The 23,914-nt window shown below is 40.6% G+C and overlaps 1 protein-coding gene and 1 long non-coding RNA gene across 3 annotated transcripts in view; one reads left to right on the top strand and one right to left on the bottom strand.

Annotated features, from left to right (window-relative positions):
* The first annotated feature begins 5,740 nt into the window (after positions 1–5,740).
* LOC143934417 (potassium-transporting ATPase alpha chain 2-like) overlaps positions 5,741–23,914 on the top strand; it is a 36,791-nt gene continuing 18,617 nt past the window's right edge. The window contains exons 1-13 of one of the 2 annotated variants that reach the window (XM_077458020.1): positions 5,741–5,869; positions 12,862–13,017; positions 15,340–15,399; positions 16,374–16,577; positions 16,726–16,839; positions 17,619–17,753; positions 19,065–19,182; positions 19,700–19,968; positions 21,280–21,478; positions 22,580–22,689; positions 22,806–22,940; positions 23,027–23,219; positions 23,701–23,876. In XM_077458020.1, the coding sequence (XP_077314146.1) occupies positions 5,834–5,869; positions 12,862–13,017; positions 15,340–15,399; positions 16,374–16,577; positions 16,726–16,839; positions 17,619–17,753; positions 19,065–19,182; positions 19,700–19,968; positions 21,280–21,478; positions 22,580–22,689; positions 22,806–22,940; positions 23,027–23,219; positions 23,701–23,876 (1,905 nt within the window). In that variant the 5' untranslated portion in view covers positions 5,741–5,833. Of the gene's footprint in view, positions 5,870–11,706; positions 11,847–12,861; positions 13,018–15,339; positions 15,400–16,373; positions 16,578–16,725; positions 16,840–17,618; positions 17,754–19,064; positions 19,183–19,699; positions 19,969–21,279; positions 21,479–22,579; positions 22,690–22,805; positions 22,941–23,026; positions 23,220–23,700; positions 23,877–23,914 lie in introns of those variants that run through there. The other variant, XM_077458021.1, reaches the window with a different exon arrangement.
* On the bottom strand, positions 11,694–20,483 carry LOC143934418 (uncharacterized). Its single transcript, XR_013263260.1, has 2 exons — positions 20,356–20,483; positions 11,694–13,124 (listed from the first exon to the last, which is right to left on the bottom strand). It is a non-coding gene; the product is annotated as an uncharacterized LOC143934418 (long non-coding RNA).

Here is a 23,914-nt window from a genome sequence, read left to right as displayed (position 1 = left end):
AGAAGACTCCCGATTGGCCACTGAGGAGGAGGGAGGAAACGGAAGCCGCTGATGCCCGTGGAGAGCAGAGGAAGGAAAAGCTGTCACCACCGCCGAGCAAGGGAAGCCGCCAGTCAAGCCGACCGGGGGGGAGGGGGGCGAGTGTTGTGATATCGTTTGCTGCCCCTACCAAAAAAAAAATTGCCATCAACCACCACTGGTTGAGACAATCCATTTACCATGGACAAGGGTGCTTACAATGATCAACTTTTATTCGTGTATGTAACACCTTTGTCCCAAAAAAGAAAAAAAAAGAAAAACCCGTTGTAGTGTGCTACTAGTCGGGTAATAATAAAAGGAAAAAAGCCTAAAAAAAAGAAAAAAGAAAAAAGAAAACTTATGCAGCCATCATATTAAACAATTAGTAAGCTGTAAAGTTTTATATTTTTGTTTTTGGATTTAATACCACTTTAAATAAGATTTTAGTAATTGGGTTCACATATACTTTATATTAGAATTAAATTATAAATAAATGTAAATTTACCTTTGCAGTGAGGACTGCATTGTATGCAAGAATGGCAAGGTCCCGCCTACAACGCTGAGCGTCAAAGAGGATAGGAGTGCGCTCAGAGCGAGGAATAAGGTAAGTTGACAGCACATACCTCTACCCCTAGACTTAGAGCATTTAAAGGTTAAAGTATAACTAAAGGCAACACTTTTTTTTTTAAATTTTAGTTTTAGATAGTGGAGATGAATAGAATACCTGTCAGTTTTTTCAGTATATGTCCATATATCAAAGCAAGTTTCCCCATAGGAGTCAATGAAAACTCATATAATTTGTTCCACAGTGACTGCTATTGTATGCAGTACCGCATGTGACCAGAGGTGGGAAGGGGAGACACTAGGATGCACTCGGAGACACTCGTGAGGCTCGAGAATGGAGTGTTTTCATGTGTTTCCGAGCGGCTCGAGTGTCACTGGCGCAAATTGTCACAAATGCGGTACTTCACACCCCAAAGGATTAACTACTGCTCGTCTTGTGAGACAACACTCACAAACCGAGTCAGGATTTTTTTTAAAAAATAAGCGAAGCGCTTGTAAACCACGTTACTCGCAATCTGAAATATTACTGTATTATTGAAAGTGAAAGACAATCCAAATTTTGGGTTGTCCCCAGAAAAGTAATAGAGGGGAAATCTTCCAATAGGGTTAATGGTATGGGAGAAGAAGTGAAAGTAAATTTCCTCAATGGGACACAGAGGGTGAAAAAAAACATCTAACGGGTTAAAACCTTCCCTTACTCAATCCAAAATGAAAAAGCAAAGTCTTGCCCTTAGTTCTTCTGTAAGTTCACCTTTTGGAACATGTTATATGTTCCAAACATATTTAGGATGGAACACATAACATGATCCAATTCCTACTGCCGATCCCCCCTTAATATGACAGTGACCGTACCTGCTGACCCAGCTGAAAAACCATGTGGCTGTGCGGAGCTCCACCCACATGGTGACGTTATACATTCAGAGTTTCCTATGAGTGAATGAACGATATGACCCCTTTCACACTGGGTAGCTTTTCAGGTGTTTTAGCACCTGTAAAGCCATTTTTAGCACCTGTAAAGTGCCTGAAAAGCGCCTCTTAAGCCACCCCGGTGTGGAAGCCCGAGTGCTTTCAGACTGGGGCGGTGTGCTTACAGGATGGGAAAAAGTCCTGGGGCGGTACGGGAGCAGTGTATACACCGCTCCCAAAACACCCTGCCCATTGAAATGAATGGGCAGCGCTGCCAAAAGCACCTGCAAATCGCTTCGGCAGGGCTGCAACACGGGCACTATTAACCCTTTCGGCCTCTAGCGGGGGTTAAAAGAGCCCCCATAGCGGGCAAAAAGCGGCACTATAACACGGTAAAGCGGTACTTAAATTTGAGGTGCTTTACCGCTAACGCCCGCACCGCCCCAGTGTGAAAGGGGTCCAAGTACCATCAGCCATGGCAACAGACGGCATGTAGTTCACCACGAAGGTGCTGATGAGTGCCCTTTGTAGTTCATTCACAAGTCCTGCAGTTTTCAAACTGACAGCATGGATGTCCTTCAATATAATTACATAATTTGGTTGCTAATAAAGAGATGCAGATTCTGTATGGAAGGAAAATTATGGGCTAGAGCAACATGAATGGGAATTAAGAGCCTGGATTGCCTAATAGGTAAGATCAGAACAGTTTTCCAAAGTTCACAAAGAGTGCACAGCTCTACCTCTGACCATGTGCTCAGCAGACTCATTTCATGCTGTCAGTGTGTATGTTCAGAATAATACTGGAGAATGAATATAGAGAGGACCAGGGCACAGGGTCTAGAATTGTACCACTGGTTAACATAATTATTTTGAACTTTTTTTTTTGTTCAAATTCCAAGGCAGCCATGACTAGGGTGAGTTTTGGTTCCTGGTCAACTTTTTTTTCAGAGAAATAAATACATTCTGATGATGATCTCTTGATTAAAAATGGTTGGTGTGATGGTGAGTTCTCTTCCAAATGTGGCCTAGTCACACTGTTAAACCGCTTCAATACTGGGTGCTCTCCCACTTTGAATGACAATTGCGCGGTCATGCAACGCTGTACCCAAATTCAATTTTCATCATTTTTTTTTTCACACAAATAGAGCTTTTATTTAATGTTTAATCACCACTGGGGTTTTTTATTTTTTGCTAAATAAAAAAAAAAAAAAAGACTGAAAATTTTGAGAAAAAAATAGTTTTTCTGTATTTCTATCATAAATTTTTGCAAATAATCTTTCTTCATAAATTTAGGTCAAAATGTATTCTGCTACATGTCTTTGGTGAAAATAACCCAAATCGGGGTATATTATTTAGTCTGTGGGAAAGCTAGGGTCCACAAACTATAGTATATACAGCAAATAAAATAAGTATTAACCACTTACAGACCGGACCATTTTGCTGGTCAAAGACCAGACCACTTTTTGCGATTCGGCACTGCGTCGCTTTAACTGACAATTGCGGGGTCGTGCAACATGGCTCCCAAACAAAATTGATGTCCTTTTTTTCCCACAAATAGAGCTTTCTTTTGGTGGTATTTGATCACCCCTGCGGTTTTTATTTTTTGCGCTATAAACAAAAATAAGCGACAATTTTGAAAAAAACGCATTATTTTTTACTTTTTGTTATAATAAATATCCCCCAAAAATATATAAAAAAACATTTTTTTTCCCTCAGTTTTGGCCGATGCGTATTCTTCTACATATTTTTGGTAAAAAAAATCGCAATAAGCGATTATTTATTGGTTTGCGCAAAAGTTATAGCATTTACAAAATAGGGATAGTTTTATAGCATTTTCATTAATAATTTTTTTTTTTTTTTTTTTTTTACTAGTAATGGTGGCGATCAGTGATTTTTATTGTGACTGCGACATTGTGGGGGACCCATCGGACATTTTTGACACATTTTTGGGACCATTGTCATTTATACAGTAATCGCTGCTATATAAATGCAGTGATTCCTGTGTAAATGACACTGGCAGTGAAGGGGTTAACCAGTGGGTGGCAGTGTAGGGGTTAAGTTTTCCTAGGGGTGTGTTACTAACTGTGGGGGGGTTGGGCTTTCATTTAGTGAACACTGATCTCTGCTCCAATCACATGGAGCAGAGATCAGCGTCACTAGTTGCTAGGCAGAATGGAGAAATGCTGTTTACGCGGCATTTCCTCCATTCAGCCGTCCCGTGAGACGATCGCGGGTATGCCCACGGCGATCGAGTCCCGCGACCGGACTCACGGGGGTCCCGACCAGTGCGGGAGCGTGCCGCTGGCGGTGCGCTTCCGATGGCAGGGCGGCATTGAAGATTGGACGTACCTGTACGCTAATATGCCTGCCCGTGCCATTCTGTCGGCGTGCGCTGGTCGGGAACCGGTAAAACAAGTCGCCATTTTTCTAGGCAAATATATCTCTAAAGGTGCTATTGGCATGAAATTCTCACCATGTGTTGGTAACAACCCATGCAATCCATACATAGAAAGACACTAAAACAAATAATTTAAACTCTGAATTTGGAAAATGGAATGACACAATGAAAAAGTATTGAACACATGATGAAAGGGAGATGCAAAAAGATATGGAAAGCCAAGACACCAGCGGAAATCTATCAGTAATAAGAAAGCAATCCTGTCCCCTGTCAGTGCAAATTAATATCAGTTGGTTCAGTCTCAACTGGCCTATAAAAAGGTGTCTCATTACCAAGGTGTCACACAAGAAACATCTCATGATGGGTAAAAGCAAAGAGCGCTCTCAAGACCTTTGCAACCTTATTGTTGCAAAGCATACTAATGCCATTCTTGATAAAAAATCTGATGCCATCTACCAGATTGATGAAGATGAAGCGAGGGGGGACATTTGAGCAAGACAATGATCCCAAACACACAGCCACAGAAACTCTCTATTGGTTTCAAAGAAATAAAATAAAACTGCTAGAATGGCCCAGCCAATCACCTGACTTGAATCCAATAAAAAAATCTATGGAAAGAACTAAAGATCAGAGTTCATAGAAGAGGCTCACAGGACCTTCAAGATTTTGAAGACTGTGTGGAAGAACGGGTCAAAGTCACCCGTGAGGAACACATGGGACTAGTTTCTCCATACAGGCGGCGTCTTGCAGCTGTCATTACCAACAAAGAATTTTGTACGTATTAAATACATTTCAGTTAGCGTGTTCAATACTTTTTTCCTGTGTCATTCCATTTTATTACACATAACCTAATTTCTAAACTTATTTGTTTTTTTTTTGTTTTTTTTTGTATGTATGGATTGCATGGGTTATTGCCAACATGCGGTGAAAATTTCATGTCAATAGTACCTTTAGAGATATATTTACCTAGAAAAATGGTGTTTGATACTTATTTTCCCTGCTGTATCTGAAAATTGATTAATCTGATGTAGCAATGGCCTATCTCATTTCTTGAGGCCCAAAAATGCCAGAACTATACAATATTCCCCAAATTACTCCTTTTTGGAAAGCAGACAGTCCAAGGTATTTAGTAGGAGGCATGGCAAGGTTTTTGACGTTGTAATTTTTTGTCACTTTTTTGGGGGGGAGGAATGAAGACATTTTAATATTTTATTTTTTTTCACTTTAAAACTGCAGATGGAGACTTTTGTGGGGTGGGATGGGGTGTCGGGGGGTGAGAAAGGATAAACCAAGAAAGAGAAGGCGTTGTGGGCAGGACCGGGCTGAGGAGCGGACAGAAGAACTGGCTGCCCTGGACTTTTCATTAGGAGGTGGGTGCAAAATGGCAGGACCTGCAACCTATGCAGTTGAGTAGTAAAAAAATAATAGGTTGCGCTGAATGTGGAAAAATCACAAATCAAGTGATATATAGTGCAGATAAATAAATGAACAGTGAACATTAAAAAAAAATTCATACACGTATATAAGTATATTGCACTGAGGAATTGATAATCACAGGAAGACGTAAGGCATTACGAAACATGTAGGGCGGTGGTTTGTGCTGACGCTATCACGCCACATGAGACCTCGGTTCACGGGTGTTTGACTGTTTTTTAGCTTAGCCGGCTTTTTTGTAATTTTATCTTGTAGATCATGGCTGTTACTGCTTGCTTTATTAGAGAGCTTTTTGTTTTTTAAAATGATACTTCACGATTGGAGTTCCTTTTATTTTTTACACTCGTGGCTTCGAGCCCGAGTGTTTTTCTTTCAGATCCTAGCATTTGTGTGTCAGGCTCTTTCCCTGTATCCTGCCAGGGTGATCTCCGCTTATCACGGGAAGACTTCAGAAGGTACAGAGGTATCGGAAGATCTACCTGTCCCCGCAGAGGGCTCAATCTGCTGGTGCTGATGACTCAGCTCTTGAGGAGGTCCACGCTCTCTCTGGTAAGGGTTCCCACTTATAGAGTATGGCACAACTGCAAACCTACCAAGACATGGCCGCCCACCTAAACTTTCAGGCCAGGCAAGGAGAGCATTCATCAGAGAAGCAGCCAGGAGGCCCATGGTAACTCTGGAGGAGCTGCAGAGATGAACAGCTCAGGTGGGAGAATCTGTCTATAGGACAACTGTTAGTCATGCAGCACTTACCCCCGAAGGAGCTGCTGGAAATTGATTGGGCCTGTACTCTGATTTTCCACCCCCAATGAATTGGCTCAACCTGCTTGACATAGCTGTGTAACAGTGTTGGTGTGAAACTCAACAACAAGGAACAACCCCACAATAGGAATATACATATATTATACCTTTGTCGTTACCTGGACATCCGTGGTCCTGCCTGTTAGAAGAATGGACAAGCCTCACACCAATTGTACTTTGACCAGACTGTAGTTTACTGGAGCTGGTCTAAACAATAAAATAAATGTATTAACACACAAGCTTAACACAATAATGGAATGAATATATGTGAATAGTTAACACTCAAAGATTCCTCAAATAGCCCCTGCAGGCGCGTCTCCAAGTGGTACTAGTGCTCAGGGTGATAAGACCTTAACACTGGGCACCTTCCCACTTCCAGTATGGCCGTATAACCACACTAGGCAAGGTATTAACAAAACACCGTACAATTGCTCAATAGCTCCCTTTGAGGTGTAATGCAGTCCTTTGCATCTAGCTCCCTTTGAGATGTAATGTAGTCCTTTGCATCTAGCTGAAGCACAAAGTCTCCAAATGAGAAGTATAGTCTCTGTTCTTCTTTCTTCTGCTAGCTATTATACTGCAGTGTTTGTAATCCAAGTTTTAACAAGTACTGAAGTGGTATAAGATGCAGAGTGGTAACAATTCCTGCTCTGCAACACACTTGTAAATGTCTCCGGTGTAGGTATCCCTTAACCGTCAATCAACTATCAATGAAGTATGGGCATTGAGGCCTGATTGAACTCAGTCTATATGAACCTCTCTGTGTGGAGCTGCAGGTCTTAGCAACTCTATAGGATGAGTCTAAGTGTGTTAGGTGCGTTAAATACCATCTGCTCCAGTTATCTCAGTCCTGCTGCCAGCCAGCACCACCAAGCCGCTCTGCTCTGCAAGATGTCCGGGACCCTCGCTTGGCTCCGTCAGAGGCTCTAGACCCTCAGAGCCAATCACACAGCTTCTCCAGCACACTGTAGTAAGGCACAGTCAACAGTTACTGTTCTGCTCTGCACGATGTAGGCCGCGCTCTCTGGAACACTCCTTCACTAAGTAAACAATTAAGTCACTTCCTGCTTAACTGTAATGTGAATGTAATGTTTTCTATTGTATACCAGTAGAGGGAGTGAAATACCAATCTATTAACATGGTCTATTATTTAGCATTACATGGCAAAAATTCCAGTGCTTCAATCATGTACTCCACAAATCTGGCCTTTATGGAGGAGTGGCAAGAAGAAAGCCATGGTTGAAAAAAAGCCATAAGAAATCTAGTTTGCAGATTGCGAGACACTGCACATCACTCTGAACACACCATCCCCTCCGTGAAACATGGTGGTGGCAGCATCATGTTGTGGAGATGGCTTTCCTTCAGCAGGGACAGAGAAGCTGGTCAGAGTTGATGGGAAGATGGATGGAGCCAAATAAAGGGCAATCTTAGAAGAAAACCTGTTAGAGTCTGCAAAAGACTTGAGACTGGGGCGGAGGTTCACCTTCCAGCAGGACAACGACCCTAAACATACAGCCAGAGCTACAATGGAATGGTTTAGATCAAAGCATATTCATGTGTTAGAATAGCCCAGTCAAAGTCCAGACCTAAATCCAATTGAGAATCTGTGGCAAGACTTGAAAATTGCTATTCACAGACGCTCTCCATCCAATCTGATGGAGCTTGAGCTATTTTGCAAAAGTGGTTCTACAAAGTATTGACTCAGGGGGCTGAATACAAATGCATGCCACACTTTTCACATATTTGTAAAAAATGTTAAAAGCCATTTATCATTTTCCTTCCACTTCACAATTATGTGCCACTTTGTGTTGGTCTCTCGCATATAATCCCAATAAAATACATTGAAATTTTTGGTTGTAACGTGACAAAATGTGAAAAATTTCAAGGGGTATGAATACTTTTTCAAGGCACTGTATTTGTTTTTTTACTGCTACTCCCACTGGTCAATTCATGCATAGTACTTTTGGATAAAGAAAATAAATCTGGAGTTGTGTCAAAAATTACCTAAAAACAAAAATTTTTTATCTATAAAAATAAATCAGATTGTGGTGGTGCTGCTGCATTACAGCTGAACAATACTGTAAAATAATAAAAAATTTATTACACATAAAAAATATGTGATGCCAGAAAATGCCTCTGATACTGCCCATGAGAATTTTACAGTTCCAGAATCCTACATACGGATTTAAGGCTGGTTCACATCAAAATGCAGCGCAGGAAAGACGCGTTCTGTGATCACAGGCGAACATGATGCCCTTGCCATCTAGATGCGGGTACCAATGTATTGCCAATGGCAAATGCAGCATGCTTGCAAACACCTAATCGCCTTGGTATTGCAGTACCATGTGGTGTGTTTTGGTGTGGTGCTTTTTGAAAAAGTAGCGCTTGCACTACTTTTTCCACATTCCAGTGAGATTTGCAACTGAATATACTGTCAAAATTGTACCGCATGGGAAATCGTGGAATTGTACGGGAACATGTGTGTTTCTGTGTGAACCGGTCATGAAATCATCTCCAAAGCATGCATGAGAAGGCAATAATGGTTTCCCAAAAGAGAGAACACAGGAAGCGCCACCTAAGTGCAGAATTAAAACAGCACTTGGGTAGCGCTTGTTGTGTTCTCCCTTTTGTCTCTGAGGACAGCAGCCGCCGTTGCCTTGCCATTTTTTTACTTTTAACCTTTTGAACCATCTGATTTTCCTATGGACTGGTGACACAACAGTTGTGATTACTCTGCATGCACTGTATTTCCTCTTACAGTAATTGTTACTTTTTTTTTTAAATAATGTTTTCCCATGTTGCCCTCAAAGTCACATAAAGCCTGACCTCCCTGCTGATTGTTTTGTATTTGCATTGGAACATTTTCCCCATGGCAGTTCCCCCTTTCCCAGGCCACATGTTTGACAGTCCCTTGCCTATTTAACCTTGAAAATTGCCAGGAATTTTTCAATCATCACCCCCTCTTCCCAATTGAGGCCAGTGGGGTTCGGGGTTAAAGGTCACTATTTACAAATCTCACTATTGGTTTGACAAACAACCTGCGAATGAAAACCCAGGCCAATCTACTCATGCCTTGTGATGATGCGTGTTCTGAAGGGAGACGGGCAATCATAGAAGAGACCGGCTGGTATCCGGTGATTTACCATTATTAGTAGTTTTGTGTTTGATGAGACAGTGCTTGTGAACATTCAGCATGTTCTATAATGTGTCACCTGAATGAAAATTGGAGGCACCATTGGTGTGGGTTTTTTTATGGAAAGAACCGAGATAAGAAGCCATCGCCTGCTCTGTATTCATGCCCCACTTTAATAATTGGATTAAATGAAGATTGTGCACAGATAGGCAATGCTTTTACTGTTATCGGGAAAGTGACAGATGAGGACACATCCCAGAAGCCTAAATGTTTAATATTTTAGGAAGAATTGGGGATACAGGGATTTGTGGAATAGCTCACAAAATATATCATCAAACTGTTGTGCTACTACTGGCTAATCTGCACAAGGTTAACATTTTTTTGTTTTAAGAGTACAACTTCCTATAGCTTTTATATGTGTGAGTGTTGTCCTGTAGCTCCCCCGCCTGTCATCTGGAGGTAACAGCAGCATCACCATCTCTTTCTGTGCTGCTGATAGGTACTTTAGATGTGGGATTAACTTGTAATTTATAAATATATATATAGATATATCTATGTGTGTATGTATATATATATATATATATATATATATATATATATCAAATCAAAAATTTGCATGGGTTACTTCTGTTTCTTTTATGCTTTAAGCAGAGATCAGTGTCAGGGTGGACTCCCAATATTCCACCAATATCCAAATAGAAAAAAACAACGGGGCACGTTCTCCAATGCAAATATATATATTTGTGTCAAATGCTCTTCAATAGGGATGAGCTCAGGCGTGTTCGCATAGAACACGTGCTGAGCCCGCCAGGAAGTCGGCGCAGCACTGCGCTAAACACAGGCAGTGAGACATTGCTCCGATGTGCGGCTGCAGAGATCGGGTCAATGTCTAACTGCCTGTGATTAGCGCAGCGCTGCTCTGACTTCCTGGCGGGCTCTGCACGTGTTCCATGCTCATCCCTACTCTTCAATACATAAAAATAGTTACAAAGTACTACTGCTGCTAGTAATATAACAAATATAATATATTAAAAAATATAATATAAATAATAAAATGTCACGTTGTTTATATATATATATATATATATATATATATATATATATATTTATATTCATAAATTTTATAAAATAATATTACAAATATAAAATCAGCAGTAAGTTATGTATCTCAGTAGTAAGAGTATTACCATGATAGTCATTGACTGGAGTTTAAGTGATACCTTTTTAAAGGCTAACTTGAGCTAATAAAGTTGCAAGCTTTTGGGATAACTTCTTCAGGCTTAATATAATTTTATTCTTTGAAGGGATCCAAGTTGAGCTTTGGAAAACTTAATTTAGGAAATAATGGTTATCACTTAAACTCCAGTCTTTCTGCATTAATTAATGGCTACCATGGTATGATATTCCTACTACTGATATATATATATATATATATATATATATATATATATATATATATATATATATATATATATATATATATATATATATATATATATATATATATATATATAAAATATATATTTTTTTGCAACAACCCCCCCCGTTCTGTTAAATTTTGCACATAAGAATTATTTTTTTATTACAATCTTTCCTTTTCTATATAGCATTTGCATGATTTTTATTGCCCTGCATTCAGCCTGGGAGTAGAATGACTTGGTGCATATAATAGATTGCTTCTTATCATCAAGTTCTCCCACCCTCATCCATAGAGGACTTTCGACATTTATGCAGTGAGGTGTTTGAGTACTCTTTTGTGTTACTGTAGAAATCAGTGAACAGGTAAAGTAGCAGCATGTGAGCTGTAAACCCACATTTGATAAGTTACACAGAAGGTCTTGACGGGTCTCAGTGGGGCAGCACTGGATTTTGAAGAAGGGCACATGTTGACTACCTGCCATTTTTTGCATGTCTGTGCCAGTCATAGGGCACCCATAGGCATGGAATGGGTGATGATTGTTGCGTCTCTAGTGTCGGATAACCTTGTTTGTGGGGGGACTAGTAGTTGGGATTTTTAGTTGTTTTCATAGTGATAAGGCCAGTGGTGGGAATGTCTGGAGAACATGGTATTGCTGGCAGAGAAGTGTGGAGGTATAGGAGCTTTTCATTCCTTTACAGGTAAGTATAGACCAGTTGTGTTTCCTTGTTCAACCACATTAGAGGATGATATGATGTGTGAGGAGGTGATGACACTGTAACCGAGCTGAGATTCCACAAAGCTGTTTGTGCAGTATTTTTCCACCTGGCCAGGTGAGGATTGTGGGCGGGGAGGTAGTCCCATCTCTGGGGAGGAGCTGCAGGTATCTCGGAGGTAGAAATAGGACCAGCAGACTGATGCCCGGGCACAGGGCTTTTGAAAGCTTTCCTGTCCTGTGTCAGGATGTCATTGTGTGGGGAAGACTGCAGCTAACATTGGCTCTTGTTGGGACAGCCACAACCTCTAAAGCTCTTGCATCTAGAAGATCCTGTAAAGGCCATCCCTTTTACTGGTTTAGCATTTTTTTTTTGCTCCTCTGCAGTCTTTGTATTTTTATTTTTTTGTTCCAGAGCAACAGATTTCTTCACCTGCAACTGTAAAGAATGGGTAGCGAGGTACGTTATAACCCAACTCACAAGATCAGAGGCACCTGCCTTTCTGTGTCTCTTCTGTTATCAATGCAAGAAATTCAGATAAATCTCCTTTAAAAAAAGATAAAAAAATATTACAAAAAATATAAAAGTATTGTTAATGCACGTTTTAAAATTCTGTCTTTAGTGACCGCTATCCGTTTCCAAACCGTGTAAAATAGCGCAGCATCTTATTATTATGGCTGATGTAGCTTGCAGAATATAAGTATCACATTTATGATTTATTTAGGTTGCTGCTGCAGATGATTATCTTTATGATTTAATTTTTAAGTACTGCGCTTTTATTTTATTGTGTATATATACTTTTGGTATCAACAAACTTTCATCTCAGCTTAGGTGCTGTGATGATAGGTGACCCGGGCACAGAATGTTGGTTTGATTTAGCGTAGCACATCTAGTTAGCTGGTATTTATATTGGTAGAGTTGATATCATCATTATTACACCGTGAATGAAGGTTTTGTTTGTAATGTACTCAGGGACTTGGCCACACCGCTTCTCCTTGGTATTGCAGAGGATTTCCATGGAATAACTGTGTATTGTATAGCAAGGCTACATAGATTGTTATATATAAATTAAGCAAAAGGTTTTGTATTGTCCCAGCTGTGATACAGTAATACTGAAGAAATTTGTCCATGCAGTACAGTTCGCTGTTTTGTAGTTTATATTCAGAAACAAATTATTGCTATTATATACAATTAAAAGACACTTCAGTTTTTTTTTTTTATAACTTTAAGGATTGCGGATTGTACAGAAAGGAAAAATTATTATTGAAATGTCTATGTAAATGTAATAGCATGTGTAAGGAAGCCAGGATAGCAATCTGGAACTATTGCTAGGTCGTGCTTTGATCCATCAGGTGTGACCCAAAGACCTGCCTGGACTACATTGCAGCCATCTCGCCTACGACCAGCATCACTTTATTGATGGACTAACATCGCTGTCAGTGCAATAATTTTCTGCCTCCTTTTTATGTTGCAGGAAAAGCCTGATGCGTACACTGTGGAGATTAATGATACAAAGGATGCAGATCTACCAGAAAAGGTGATTGGAGAAGACAATCACAATAACTTAAAGAACAAAAAGAAGAAGAAGAAGGTCAAACAAGTTGATGATCTTAAACAAGAACTGGATCTGGTGAGGAATTCTCTGAGCTTCTTGACTTTGCTGCTTTGCATTTCATATTCTCAAAGCCCTTGTACTTTGTATTATGTTGTATTTGAATTCTAGTAGAAAACACTTTTCTGAAAAAAAAAAAAAGGATTAAAATGTGCCATGGAAACATACAATCGCTGTTACCTAGCAGGCAGTATAAAGCTCCATCCATGTACACTAGCAACCCCTAAACTTAAGTTTAGAAGCTTTTGGCATTTTTTTTGCCCAAGCCCCTAAACTAAACTCCATGAAAGGTTATAGTCCATGTACATATAGGCTTTTAGGATCGTTTATGAGCTGATGCGGTTAGGGGCGGTTCAACCTCCCCTAACCTCCCTCTCCTGAACGTTTTGTCCGCCGTCCCTGAATGCACAAGAATCGCGTTTATAGGATAGGAATGTTTTGACCACTGGCCACAAAACTCCCAGCATCCCTAATAAGTACCACCCCACATTAGGAGAACATGCCATCAACCAAATCTATTTCTGATGTGATTATATAATCCAAAGCACAATAGGCAGGAAGCAATACAACATCGTGATTATGCTTCCCACTGGGATTAAAGATTTGCATTGTGGAAGCAAACGTGTTAATTAACCTGTCGAAAGACTTTATCTCTCATCTGCATATCAGTTACATACAGCTTATTTCGAAGCACAAGGAGGGATAAAGTCTTTCTAAGTGTTGTAAGTATATATTAGTCATATGAAGATTTCACTTTATAATTCCCAATGCTGTGAGTGACATCTAATAATAGCAGATCCTATCCTTGTGATCTAATCACAACCAGCATCTCAAGCTTTGCGTTCTGGGAAGATTTTGTATACTGTACACCTCGGCACAGTAGATTCAGCTATGCTTTTCAGTAGATGACGAGGTATGTCTGAGTGGCTCTCTATCAAGCCCAGCCTGTTTACATTATTGGCTGTTAAGTGGCCCCATGATGAAAAGACTCCATTGTCTCTCTGATAAAGTGGCTGCTATGTAGTGTTTTCTTTAAATTGGATATCGAAGAAATTAGCAGAATTTCCAGTTTACCTTTTCATCACTAAGATATTTGCATTGCCCAGATACCTATCAGATGATTTTATGCATTACCATTTTGCTACGGATTATAGTGAATCTGTCACAAGATTCCAGTACTATAGATCTGATTCAGATTCAGAATACTTTATTGATCCCAAAGGGAAATTATGATGGAAACCGTGTTGAATTCACATCTTTTTCCTTTCAATATGTTTTAATGAATGTAGAAAAAGTTATACAGACATAAAAAATTATTGACAGATCCAGGTTTGAAGGTCCGAACCAAAGTTCATCAATACATGAACACTAGAAGCTCAGGGTACGCCACTTCTCTAATCCCCCGGGTGCTCTCCTGTCCCAAAAAAGCAACAGACATTTTGCCAAGGAGATCATTCATGTATGAAGATTCAATGCCCACATCGCTAGGTCATATACCATCAATATAGCGTTTTGTTTTTTTTAAAAGGGGAGGGGGGGAGGTAAAAGGACAAGAAAGGAGAAAGCTGGAATAGGGAGAGAGATCCCAGGGACAGTACCAATAAAAAGCAAGATTTCCCAAGATACAATGAAAATTATAGTTCAATGTTCATACAAGTAGCCTCCAGACCTTTTCAAATTGCTTTTGAGATTCCTGTATAATGCTAGCAATCTTCATATAGGTCGTAATTCATGGGACCTTCTGCCATACCTCAGAGGCGGGGACCATAAGTCTTCTTCATCCAGCATCTGGTGATGGTGAGCTTGGCTGCTAAGAGGAGGAAAAAATCAATTGTGCAACTTGGGGAACATTCTCAAGTGGTTCATTCAGTAGGGGCTACACTAGGAGATTGTAAAATAAGAGACTCCAGTCACCCGCTTAAGTGGGCAAAGAATTCACATCTTTTATGTTTCCAATGCTTTGTCAAGTGATCAGCAGAGTGGTGTTGGGAATTCCAAAATGGCTGTATCCAGAAAGGAATTTTGTATTGCGTAGGCGGAAGTTGTCTAGTCATTACAGACATAATTTGTTCTCTCGTTGGTGAACTACTGCATGCTTACATTGTTTTCTGCTGGTAACAGATTTCCAGTAACATTGCCCGTGACCAAAATTCATTTTTACACCATTGTTGAGATGCAGTCCTGGGTGCTGACTTCCCATCCTAGTTTTAACCCAAGATGAGAATCTGCTGATCCTCTACAAAATATCAACAAAAAATTATTTCAGATTTTTCTGTGAAAATAGATGGCTGTTTTTGTAATTTAGTTTAGTGCTCATTTTATTGCATTATTGTTTTTCAGGATGACCATAAACTTTCTATTGAAGATCTGGAAATCAAATATGAAACAAGTCTTCTCAAAGTGAGTAACAGAATAACTTTTATAATCCAGCTTGTCATAAAAGTTAACCAGTTGGCCAGATACCAGCATGTGTCAAGTTCCTTCATATTGTGCCCTATGGAGACATGTGCCTGCTACGTGCCACATCAATGCTCTACCCCTTCCAAGATAAAATCAAGAGCATGAAATCACCATTACCTGAATGTTCCCTCTACACCGGATATGGTAATGGTTAATCGGTACTTGGCAATGTCCTTGGAACTCTGCAGTCTGGTCACTTCTATCAGACATAGGATTATTTAGAGAGGGATGGAGTAATCCAGGCTCTACAGATGGTTATCACAGAGTACACACTGTTCAGAGTGGGAAGTGCAGACACATAGCTGGTCACCATTAACAGAACTGGTTATGTAGAGTTCTAGGCCGCCCCTGCCTGCTCTCACCTCATATCTTAATAAGATCAGGGTTAGCGCCTAGTTGTTTTTTGACATAATATGCACAGAGAAAGACATCAACCAATTAACCATTTCTCAATTAAAGTAGTGTAATCAAATTACTTTTCCTACGGATTCACAACAGCTAAAGGCTGTAATGAGACTGTAAGCTTGATGGATGCATAGGAAGGAATAGGAATCCTAGAATAGGAATTTGTCACCAGTGTGGTGGTGGTGTAGCCCAAAGAATAGCAGATGGGTCAGTGGAATGGGGCTTGCAGAACTCATATTTCACAGTGGAGCCAGGTTAAAGTGTGTGAATTTGTTTACAAAATACCGTGTAGGTGCAAAAATGATACGTTTTTACTTTGAAAGTGTCTCTAGAGTTGGCCTTTAAGAAGTAAAAATTTTTTCCAACTGGCATGTCAGTTCATGCACTTCTCTACTGTCCCTGTGTTCTTTTACATAAACCCAGATAAATAATGGATCTCCTGGAAGGGCTATCGTTAAATTATACATGGTGGAAATTTCTGTTGCTCAATCCTGTGTTTGTCTTCATAGGGTCTCGCTAATGCAAAAGCTGCAGAGGTTCTGGCTCGCGATGGTCCCAACGCACTCACTCCTCCCAAGGGAACCCCTGAAATCGTCAAGTTTATGAGACAGATGATCGGAGGTTTCTCTCTTCTACTATGGGCGGGGGCACTTCTCTGCTGGATTGCTTATGCGGTTCAGGTCGCTCAAGATCCTACGGCGCTCAAAGACAATGTAAGCATCATGCAGTATAGCAGTTATGCTGAGAGTAAGCCAGAGCTCAGCCATGCCAGTTTACACACATAACTGTTCATTTAATTTCTGCTGACCTATAGAATTTTAGAGATTTGATATTGATGACCAATGTTCTCTTTTGCCACAGCTGTACCTGGGCATTGTGTTGGCCGTGGTCGTCATCCTCACCGGCTGTTTTGCTTACTACCAAGAATCTAAAAGTACCAACATCATGGCCAGTTTCAATAAGATGATTCCACAGGTGAGTGAAATTGCAGCCGCCTGAGAATCTCAAGCTATTTGTTATTTGGGCGGTAAAGTTTGTTCATGTTGCTCTGCAGTACTATAGAGCAGGGGTAGGCAACCCAGGGCCCTCCAGCTGTTGTGGAACTACATTTTCCATGAGGCATTGCAAGGCTGGCAATTATAATTACTCCCAGAGGCATGATGGGACCTGACGTTCTGCAACAGCTGGAGGGCCCCAGGTTGCCTACCACTGCTATAGAGCATGCACAATATGGCTGCTCTCATGAGGTCTGAACTTTGTAGTTGTATGGATCATGTGTACTCTTATTAACGAATAAGCACCACTGTACTGTGTGAAGTATACACCTGGTTTTAAAAAGAGTTGAATCACCTAATAGACCTCCAACAAAATTATAAAGAGAAAAAGTATCTTTACATTCCAGAAGTTAAATAACCCCTTCCACCCCCTGGTGCCGTATGTAGTTCACTGAGACAGGGCACGCCAACTTGAATGATCCCTTTGGCAACCATCATTCAGTGTAACTTTGTAAACCTGATAAAACGTTCCACTGCTGCGACCTTCTTAGTGCAGCTTGACATTAGGCGCAACAAACTAATTTTTTGTATTTTTTTCCATGTTCTATTACCTATGGAACATAAACATTTTATTCATCTTTAGTCTCTCTCTGCTAACCTTTTTATCATGTAGAATTGTGTTTGTCACTAGTCCTCTAATTTTTCTGCCCTGAATAAGGTGTTTTTATCAATTCTTATATTTGCATGTTTTATTTGCAGCAAGCTTTTGTCACCCGAGAAGGAGTTAAACTGGAAATCCCGGCCACCGAGCTTGTAGTAGGAGATTTGGTGGAGATCAAAGGAGGAGATCGAATACCAGCAGACCTTAGGATTTACTTTGCCCAGGGCTGCAAGGTAATTTTCTACCAGTGAGATATCCAAATGCACTTGTGCCCAGAATATCAACATTAAATTATTTACATATTCTTAACAAACTGTAAAAGAGCTTCAATCAAAAAAAAAAGCCACTCCTGTCCTCACTAACTGTATGTACTGTGAAGTAATTTATCATCAAATATTACAACAGGGACTCTAAAGTCCGGTAAACATGGGCCAAATAACGGCCATAATCAGCCGGTACAGTAGAAACCAGCAGACATGCAGCCTGTGTGTACAGCTCCCTGTCCCACAGAAGCTGGTCTCACAATCAGCTTCTGTTAAATGCAGTGGCAACTGGTGCTAAACTTTTTTTTTTTTGGGGGGGGGGGGGGCGCGGCAAACACCCAAACCCCCCCAGGTTCGCACTCACCCCTTCACGATCACGGTGCTGCAGCTTCCTCTGCTTCTCCTTCCATCCTGATTGGCTGGGAGGAGAAGCTTGAAGACAATAGCGAATATTGACTCGCTAGTGTCACGAGTGGGTGGGTGAGTGGGTGGGTGGCCCAACCTTTCCTTTTTTTTTTTTAAACGAAGTAGAGCCTCAGGATCTAATCATGAGGCCTGAAAAACAAAAAACAAACTCAGAAACCTATGAGTCCTGCGCCACGCATGCAAGCTAGGGGGGCAGCGCCGCTTATGGACCGGCCGCTCCTGGTTGAATGGGCATGGTGAAAAACACACATCCGATTGTCATCCAATGAGCGCTGACAGCCCAATGGCTGCGAGTGCTGACCTGTGTGTCCTGGCAGAGGGGTGGTACCCCTGTCAGAACACAATAGCACAGTGGGGGAGATCAGTGTACTAACATTGCTTGAGTTAGTACAGAGATCTTTTTTTTTTCCTTTCGTTCAGCATGCTGGGTTGAACAAAAAAAAACTTATTGTGTGTGCCAAGTTTAAGGCCTCATTTACAAGGATGAGACATGTACAGAATGAATGAGGCAGTGGCTTTAGCCACATAAACAAATGGCCCATCCTTGCTGTAGGGGTCTTGGCGCTTTTTTATAGAGGCCTTACAATTGTGTCTCAGTTCGTTTTTAGAACTACTTCTGCCAGATGTTTACCTTGGAAGGCTGGAAGCCTGACAATATCTGCTCACCATCGAGTTGTGATTTTTAGTGTCTCTATTATGAATGTAAAAGAAAATGTCATTGTTATGTCTATAGCTTCAGAAGAATGAGAGCTTTTACATTCACTTTAACAGCAAAAGTGTTCTAGCTGACCTAATTTTCCAATGTAAAGTTAAACCAGATGGGTCAGTAAATTTCTCCTTCCTCTTTGGTCTCAGGTGGACAATTCCTCTTTGACAGGAGAGTCAGAGCCCCAAAGTCGATCTGCTGAATACACACATGAAAATCCTCTAGAGACTAAGAACATCGCCTTCTACTCTACCACCTGCCTGGAAGGTAATGACTCGCTCTGAGGCTGTAAAACTGTGTTTAGAGACTTGACACCAGAGCTATCAGCCTGGAGAAAGTGATTGAGAAATTATTGTAATCTCAAGCATCTTGCTGACATTACACCTCTATTCTGAAGATCCCTACCTAAAAAAGAATTTGTACCCAAACAGGGATGTTTTAGGTGGATTGGACACCAACTTTTCATATCTAGATCTTCCCTGACCATTTTTTAGTGAATTGGGCACTAGTCTTAAATATGTAGACCCTCCTTGGCCGGTTTCTGGTGGATTGGGCACCAATCTTGTATATGTAGACCCTTCCTGGCATCTCCAGGCCAAACACTACCACAGATGGAGCAAATAGTTGGGATTGAGCCTGATGGTCGATCCTTGGTTTCCCCATAAACCAGTGCTCATTACCCCTCTTTGTGTTCAGTGGCTGGATTTTGCATGTATGGATGGCCACCAATGTATTGTTTGTAGACAACATTACAGAGTATGTTTTCTTTATTTTTTTTTCTCAGGCACAGCAAAAGGTATTGTAATAAATACTGGAGATCGTACAATTATTGGCCGGATTGCTTCATTGGCATCAGGAGTGGGAAATGAGAAAACTCCCATTGCTGTGGAGATTGAACACTTTGTTCACATTGTGGCAGGATTTGCCGTGTCTATTGGTGTTATATTCTTTATCATTGCCATGTCTATGGGATACTCTATTCTGAACTCCATCATCTTTCTTACTGGGATCATTGTCGCCAATGTGCCTGAAGGTCTCTTGGCCACTGTGACCGTAAGTAGCTGTACTTTTGTCTATAAGTGGTTTGTGTGTGTGTGTGTGTGTGTGTATTATATATATATATATATATATATATATATATATATATATATATATATATATATATATAAATAACAGTGGGCTAGGCACTGTGATGCCCCTTGCAAGTCCATTTTCTCTTGGACAGGTGTCTCCATACTTGAGTACAAAAGCCACATTATCTATTTTACAAATATTCGCAACCGAAAAATCAGTTTTATTAAAGAATTCATAAAATTTTAATAAATATATACGCTTTACCTGGAGCTTTTTTTTTTGTAATCCGCATATAATTCACAACTTCAGTAAAATGTCATGAGAGTCCCTCTTACATTTGCACCCCCATCAGAATTCCTCTCTTACCTTACACTACAGTGTAGTTGTAGAAGCAGGGTCAGAGCCAGGAAGAGATGTAGCTTGCATCGAAAGTTCTGTCCTCCTGTGAATGCAGAGGCAAGCATGTGATTGGTTGCTAGGGCGCCAATGGTTATAGCAACTACCGACAGAGAAAACAGCACAGTGGAGAACCTGCATTGGGAATGGGGGGGGGGGGTAGAAGACCTTTTGTGAGAGCACAGTGGGCCCACATTGGGTATATACCCCACTGACCCCCTCTTGTAGTGGGTGAGATTTGGCGACCCCTGGTCTACTTTAATGCTTACGGTAAACTGTTAGTGAAATCTGCAAGTCATAGGAATCGGTGGTTCTTAATCCATCATCGATATTCTGTAATATTATCTGAACAGAAAATAATGGATCCAGTGCATTGATCCAAAGGCTCGGTTCACACTGCTTCAATATGATATTGATCTGACTTTCAGTGCAATTATGTAGTTCTACTTGGATGCTACTTTGAAGCCATTTTCAATTTCTTTGGGGCCAAAACGGTGTTGGAACCTTTTCCAAAATCGCATTGTGCCGAGTTGCATGTGAACGGGTACCTTTGAAAACAATAGGTATTATTTACTAAAACTGGAAATTGCAAAAAGTGGTGCAGCTCTGCATAGAAACCAATCAGCCTCCAGGTTTTATTGTCAAAGCTTAATTGAACAAGCTGAATTTAGAAGCTGATTGGCTACCATGCACAACTGCAACCGATTCTGAGTGCACAAATTTTCATAAATCAACCTCATTGCGATTCCCATTGCCATGTGATTCTGGTCGACTCAAGAGCCTAAATAATGGCTTTACTCAAAAGTTGTGTGACTTTTCTAAATGATATTACATATTGGATTTCAGAGCTCCATTCTGGACAGAGATTTTAGAACCACTCTCTTTTTCTCTCAGGTAACACTCTCTCTGACTGCAAAGCGCATGGCCAAGAAGAATTGTCTGGTGAAGAATTTGGAAGCGGTAGAGACTCTGGGCTCCACTTCCATCATCTGCTCTGATAAAACTGGAACCCTGACCCAGAACAGAATGACTGTAGCTCACCTCTGGTTTGATGACCACATCCATTCAGCTGACACGAGTGAAACCCAATCACGTATGTGTGAATGTTATATTTCCTATAACAACTTTTTCTTTTATTATACAGTAAAACCTTGGTTTGAGAGCGTTTTGCAAGACAAGCACATTTTTTTAAACAAACTTTGACTTGATATACAAGCGATGTCTTTATATACAAGCAGCATCACATCAATACTGAGTATAAAAAAGGCGCCTCTAAGTGTAGCAATATGGTTACATTTAATGAAGGTACAACATTTAGCAACTCACATGATTGATGATTTAAAAGAGGCACATCTAAGTTTTGCAGGCATCCAGGGTAAAGCTGTCCACACATAGACCATCCTCCTCACTGCCATTATCGTCGTCCCTTCTGCACTGCGCACAAAGAGCGGTTCAATCACTCTACTGCAGTGTAGTCTTCCCAGCCACGATTGCAGACTAAAACCGGTGTTTAGTCTTCAATCGTGACTGGGAAGAGTACCCTGCAGTAGAGCGAGTGAACCGCTCATGGTGCGCAGTGTAGACGGGACGACGTTGATGGCGGTGTGGGGAATGGTCTAAGTGGACAGCTTTACCCCGGATGCCTGCATACTTAGTTGTAAGTTTAATCATCAACTATGTGAGTTGCTAAATGTACCTTCATTAAATGTAACCATATAGCTCCTGATGGATTTTGCTTTTAATCCCCTTGTAGAGGCTTCCATTTGTGGATGGACATTTTATGGTTACACAACTTATCACATTGCTATCATCTTTTTATATGGACCTTAAACTGAAGGACTTGTAAATGAATGATTGTGGAACGAATCATTTGAGTTTCCATTATTTCTTATGCTTCAAATTTGCTTTGATATACAAGTGCTTTGGATTACAAACATGTTTCCGGAACGAATTATGCTCACAATCCAAGGTTTTACTGTATTTGCTTTCATTTTGTAGCCTGTCTTAGAAAAAGACAGTTACCACTTATACACTTATTGGAACACTATGGCACAGCTCTAAATGATCCCTACAACGAGTGAATCCAAATAATTCCCTCTTATATATCATTATATTGTATAAAATTTTAATATGGTCTTTGCCCATATAAAACTTGTTTTAAACAAATAATGTGGATTTTTTTTTGTATGTATAGATCATTCATTTGAACAGACATCTGAAACCTGGAAAGCACTAAGTAGGATCGTGAGTCTATGTAACCGGGCTGAGTTCAAGGCTGAACAAGACGATGTGCCCATTATGAAGGTATATATGTGGATCCCGGAGTGAAGCCCTCATTGAGAAGCTAGTCTAGAAGCTTTGGTGTAAGCTCCACGTAGCAAACTTGAATCAAAAGAAATAATATGATCCTTTTTCTGCAGAAAATTGTGGTGGGAGATGCTTCAGAAACAGCCCTGCTGAAATTCTCTGAGGTCTTAACGGGAAATGTGATGAAGATTCGAAGTGATAACAGGAAGGTGACTGAGATTCCTTTCAATTCCACCAACAAGTTTCAGGTATGAGGAGTTGAAGTGAGCCTGCTGTCTCCACAAATAGGCCTATGATCACTTGAACTAAAAGACTCACGTGATTGTGTTTACAGCTTTCTGTACACGAGACGGATGATCCCAACGATAAGAGGTTACTGCTGGTCATGAAAGGTGCTCCAGAAAGAATCTTAGATCGATGTTCCACAATTATGATGGGTGGTAAGGAGGTCCCATTGGATGAAACCATGAAAGATTCCTTCCAGACCGCTTACATGGAGCTCGGAGGACTTGGAGAGAGAGTCTTGGGTGAGAACAATTTGCAGCTTATACTAGATGACTGAAATGAGTACAGACATACCCCACTTTTAAGTACACAATGGGGTTTATTTACTAAAGTTGGAAAGTGCAAAATCAGGCTCACTTCTGCATAGAAACCAACGAGCTTCCAGGTTTTATTACAAAAGCTTAATTGAACAAGCTGGGGTTAGAAGCTCATTGGTTTCTATGCAGAAGTGAGCCGGATTTTGCAATTTCCAGCTTTAGCTAATAAACCCCATTGTGTACTTAAAAGCGGGGTATGCCTGTATAGATTTATTGTTGCTGTATACAGGAAATAAGCAATACTGTATTAACGATCTGTTTGGGCTTGATCAGAAAATACTGCTTTTCGAATCCTGGGTTTGCTGTGATCTGTAGGCCACTTGTTTATCTCATTGTATAGCTCTTTTTTTTCTTGTACCTAGTCATCCAGTCGCAGCTCATCTCTCTGCTGTTTTTATGCCTTCAGGTTTCTGCCATCTTTACCTCCCAGAAGATAAATACCCCCCATCCTATGCATTTGACACTGAGTCCATGAACTTTCAGACAACGGATCTCTGCTTTGTTGGACTTCTCTCTATGATTGATCCACCTCGTTCCACAGTGCCAGACGCTGTTTCCAAGTGCCGGAGTGCTGGAATCAAGGTCTGCACTTTCTTAGAGTTTTCTGTAGAGTAAATTGT

The sequence above is a fragment of the Lithobates pipiens genome, unplaced genomic scaffold, assembly GCF_037356315.1.
Source record: "Lithobates pipiens isolate NorthernLeopardFrog02 unplaced genomic scaffold, aLitPip1_a1.2 Scaffold_27, whole genome shotgun sequence".
Classification (NCBI taxonomy): domain Eukaryota; kingdom Metazoa; phylum Chordata; class Amphibia; order Anura; family Ranidae; genus Lithobates; species Lithobates pipiens.
This window is presented reverse-complemented; position numbering and strand designations above follow the sequence as displayed.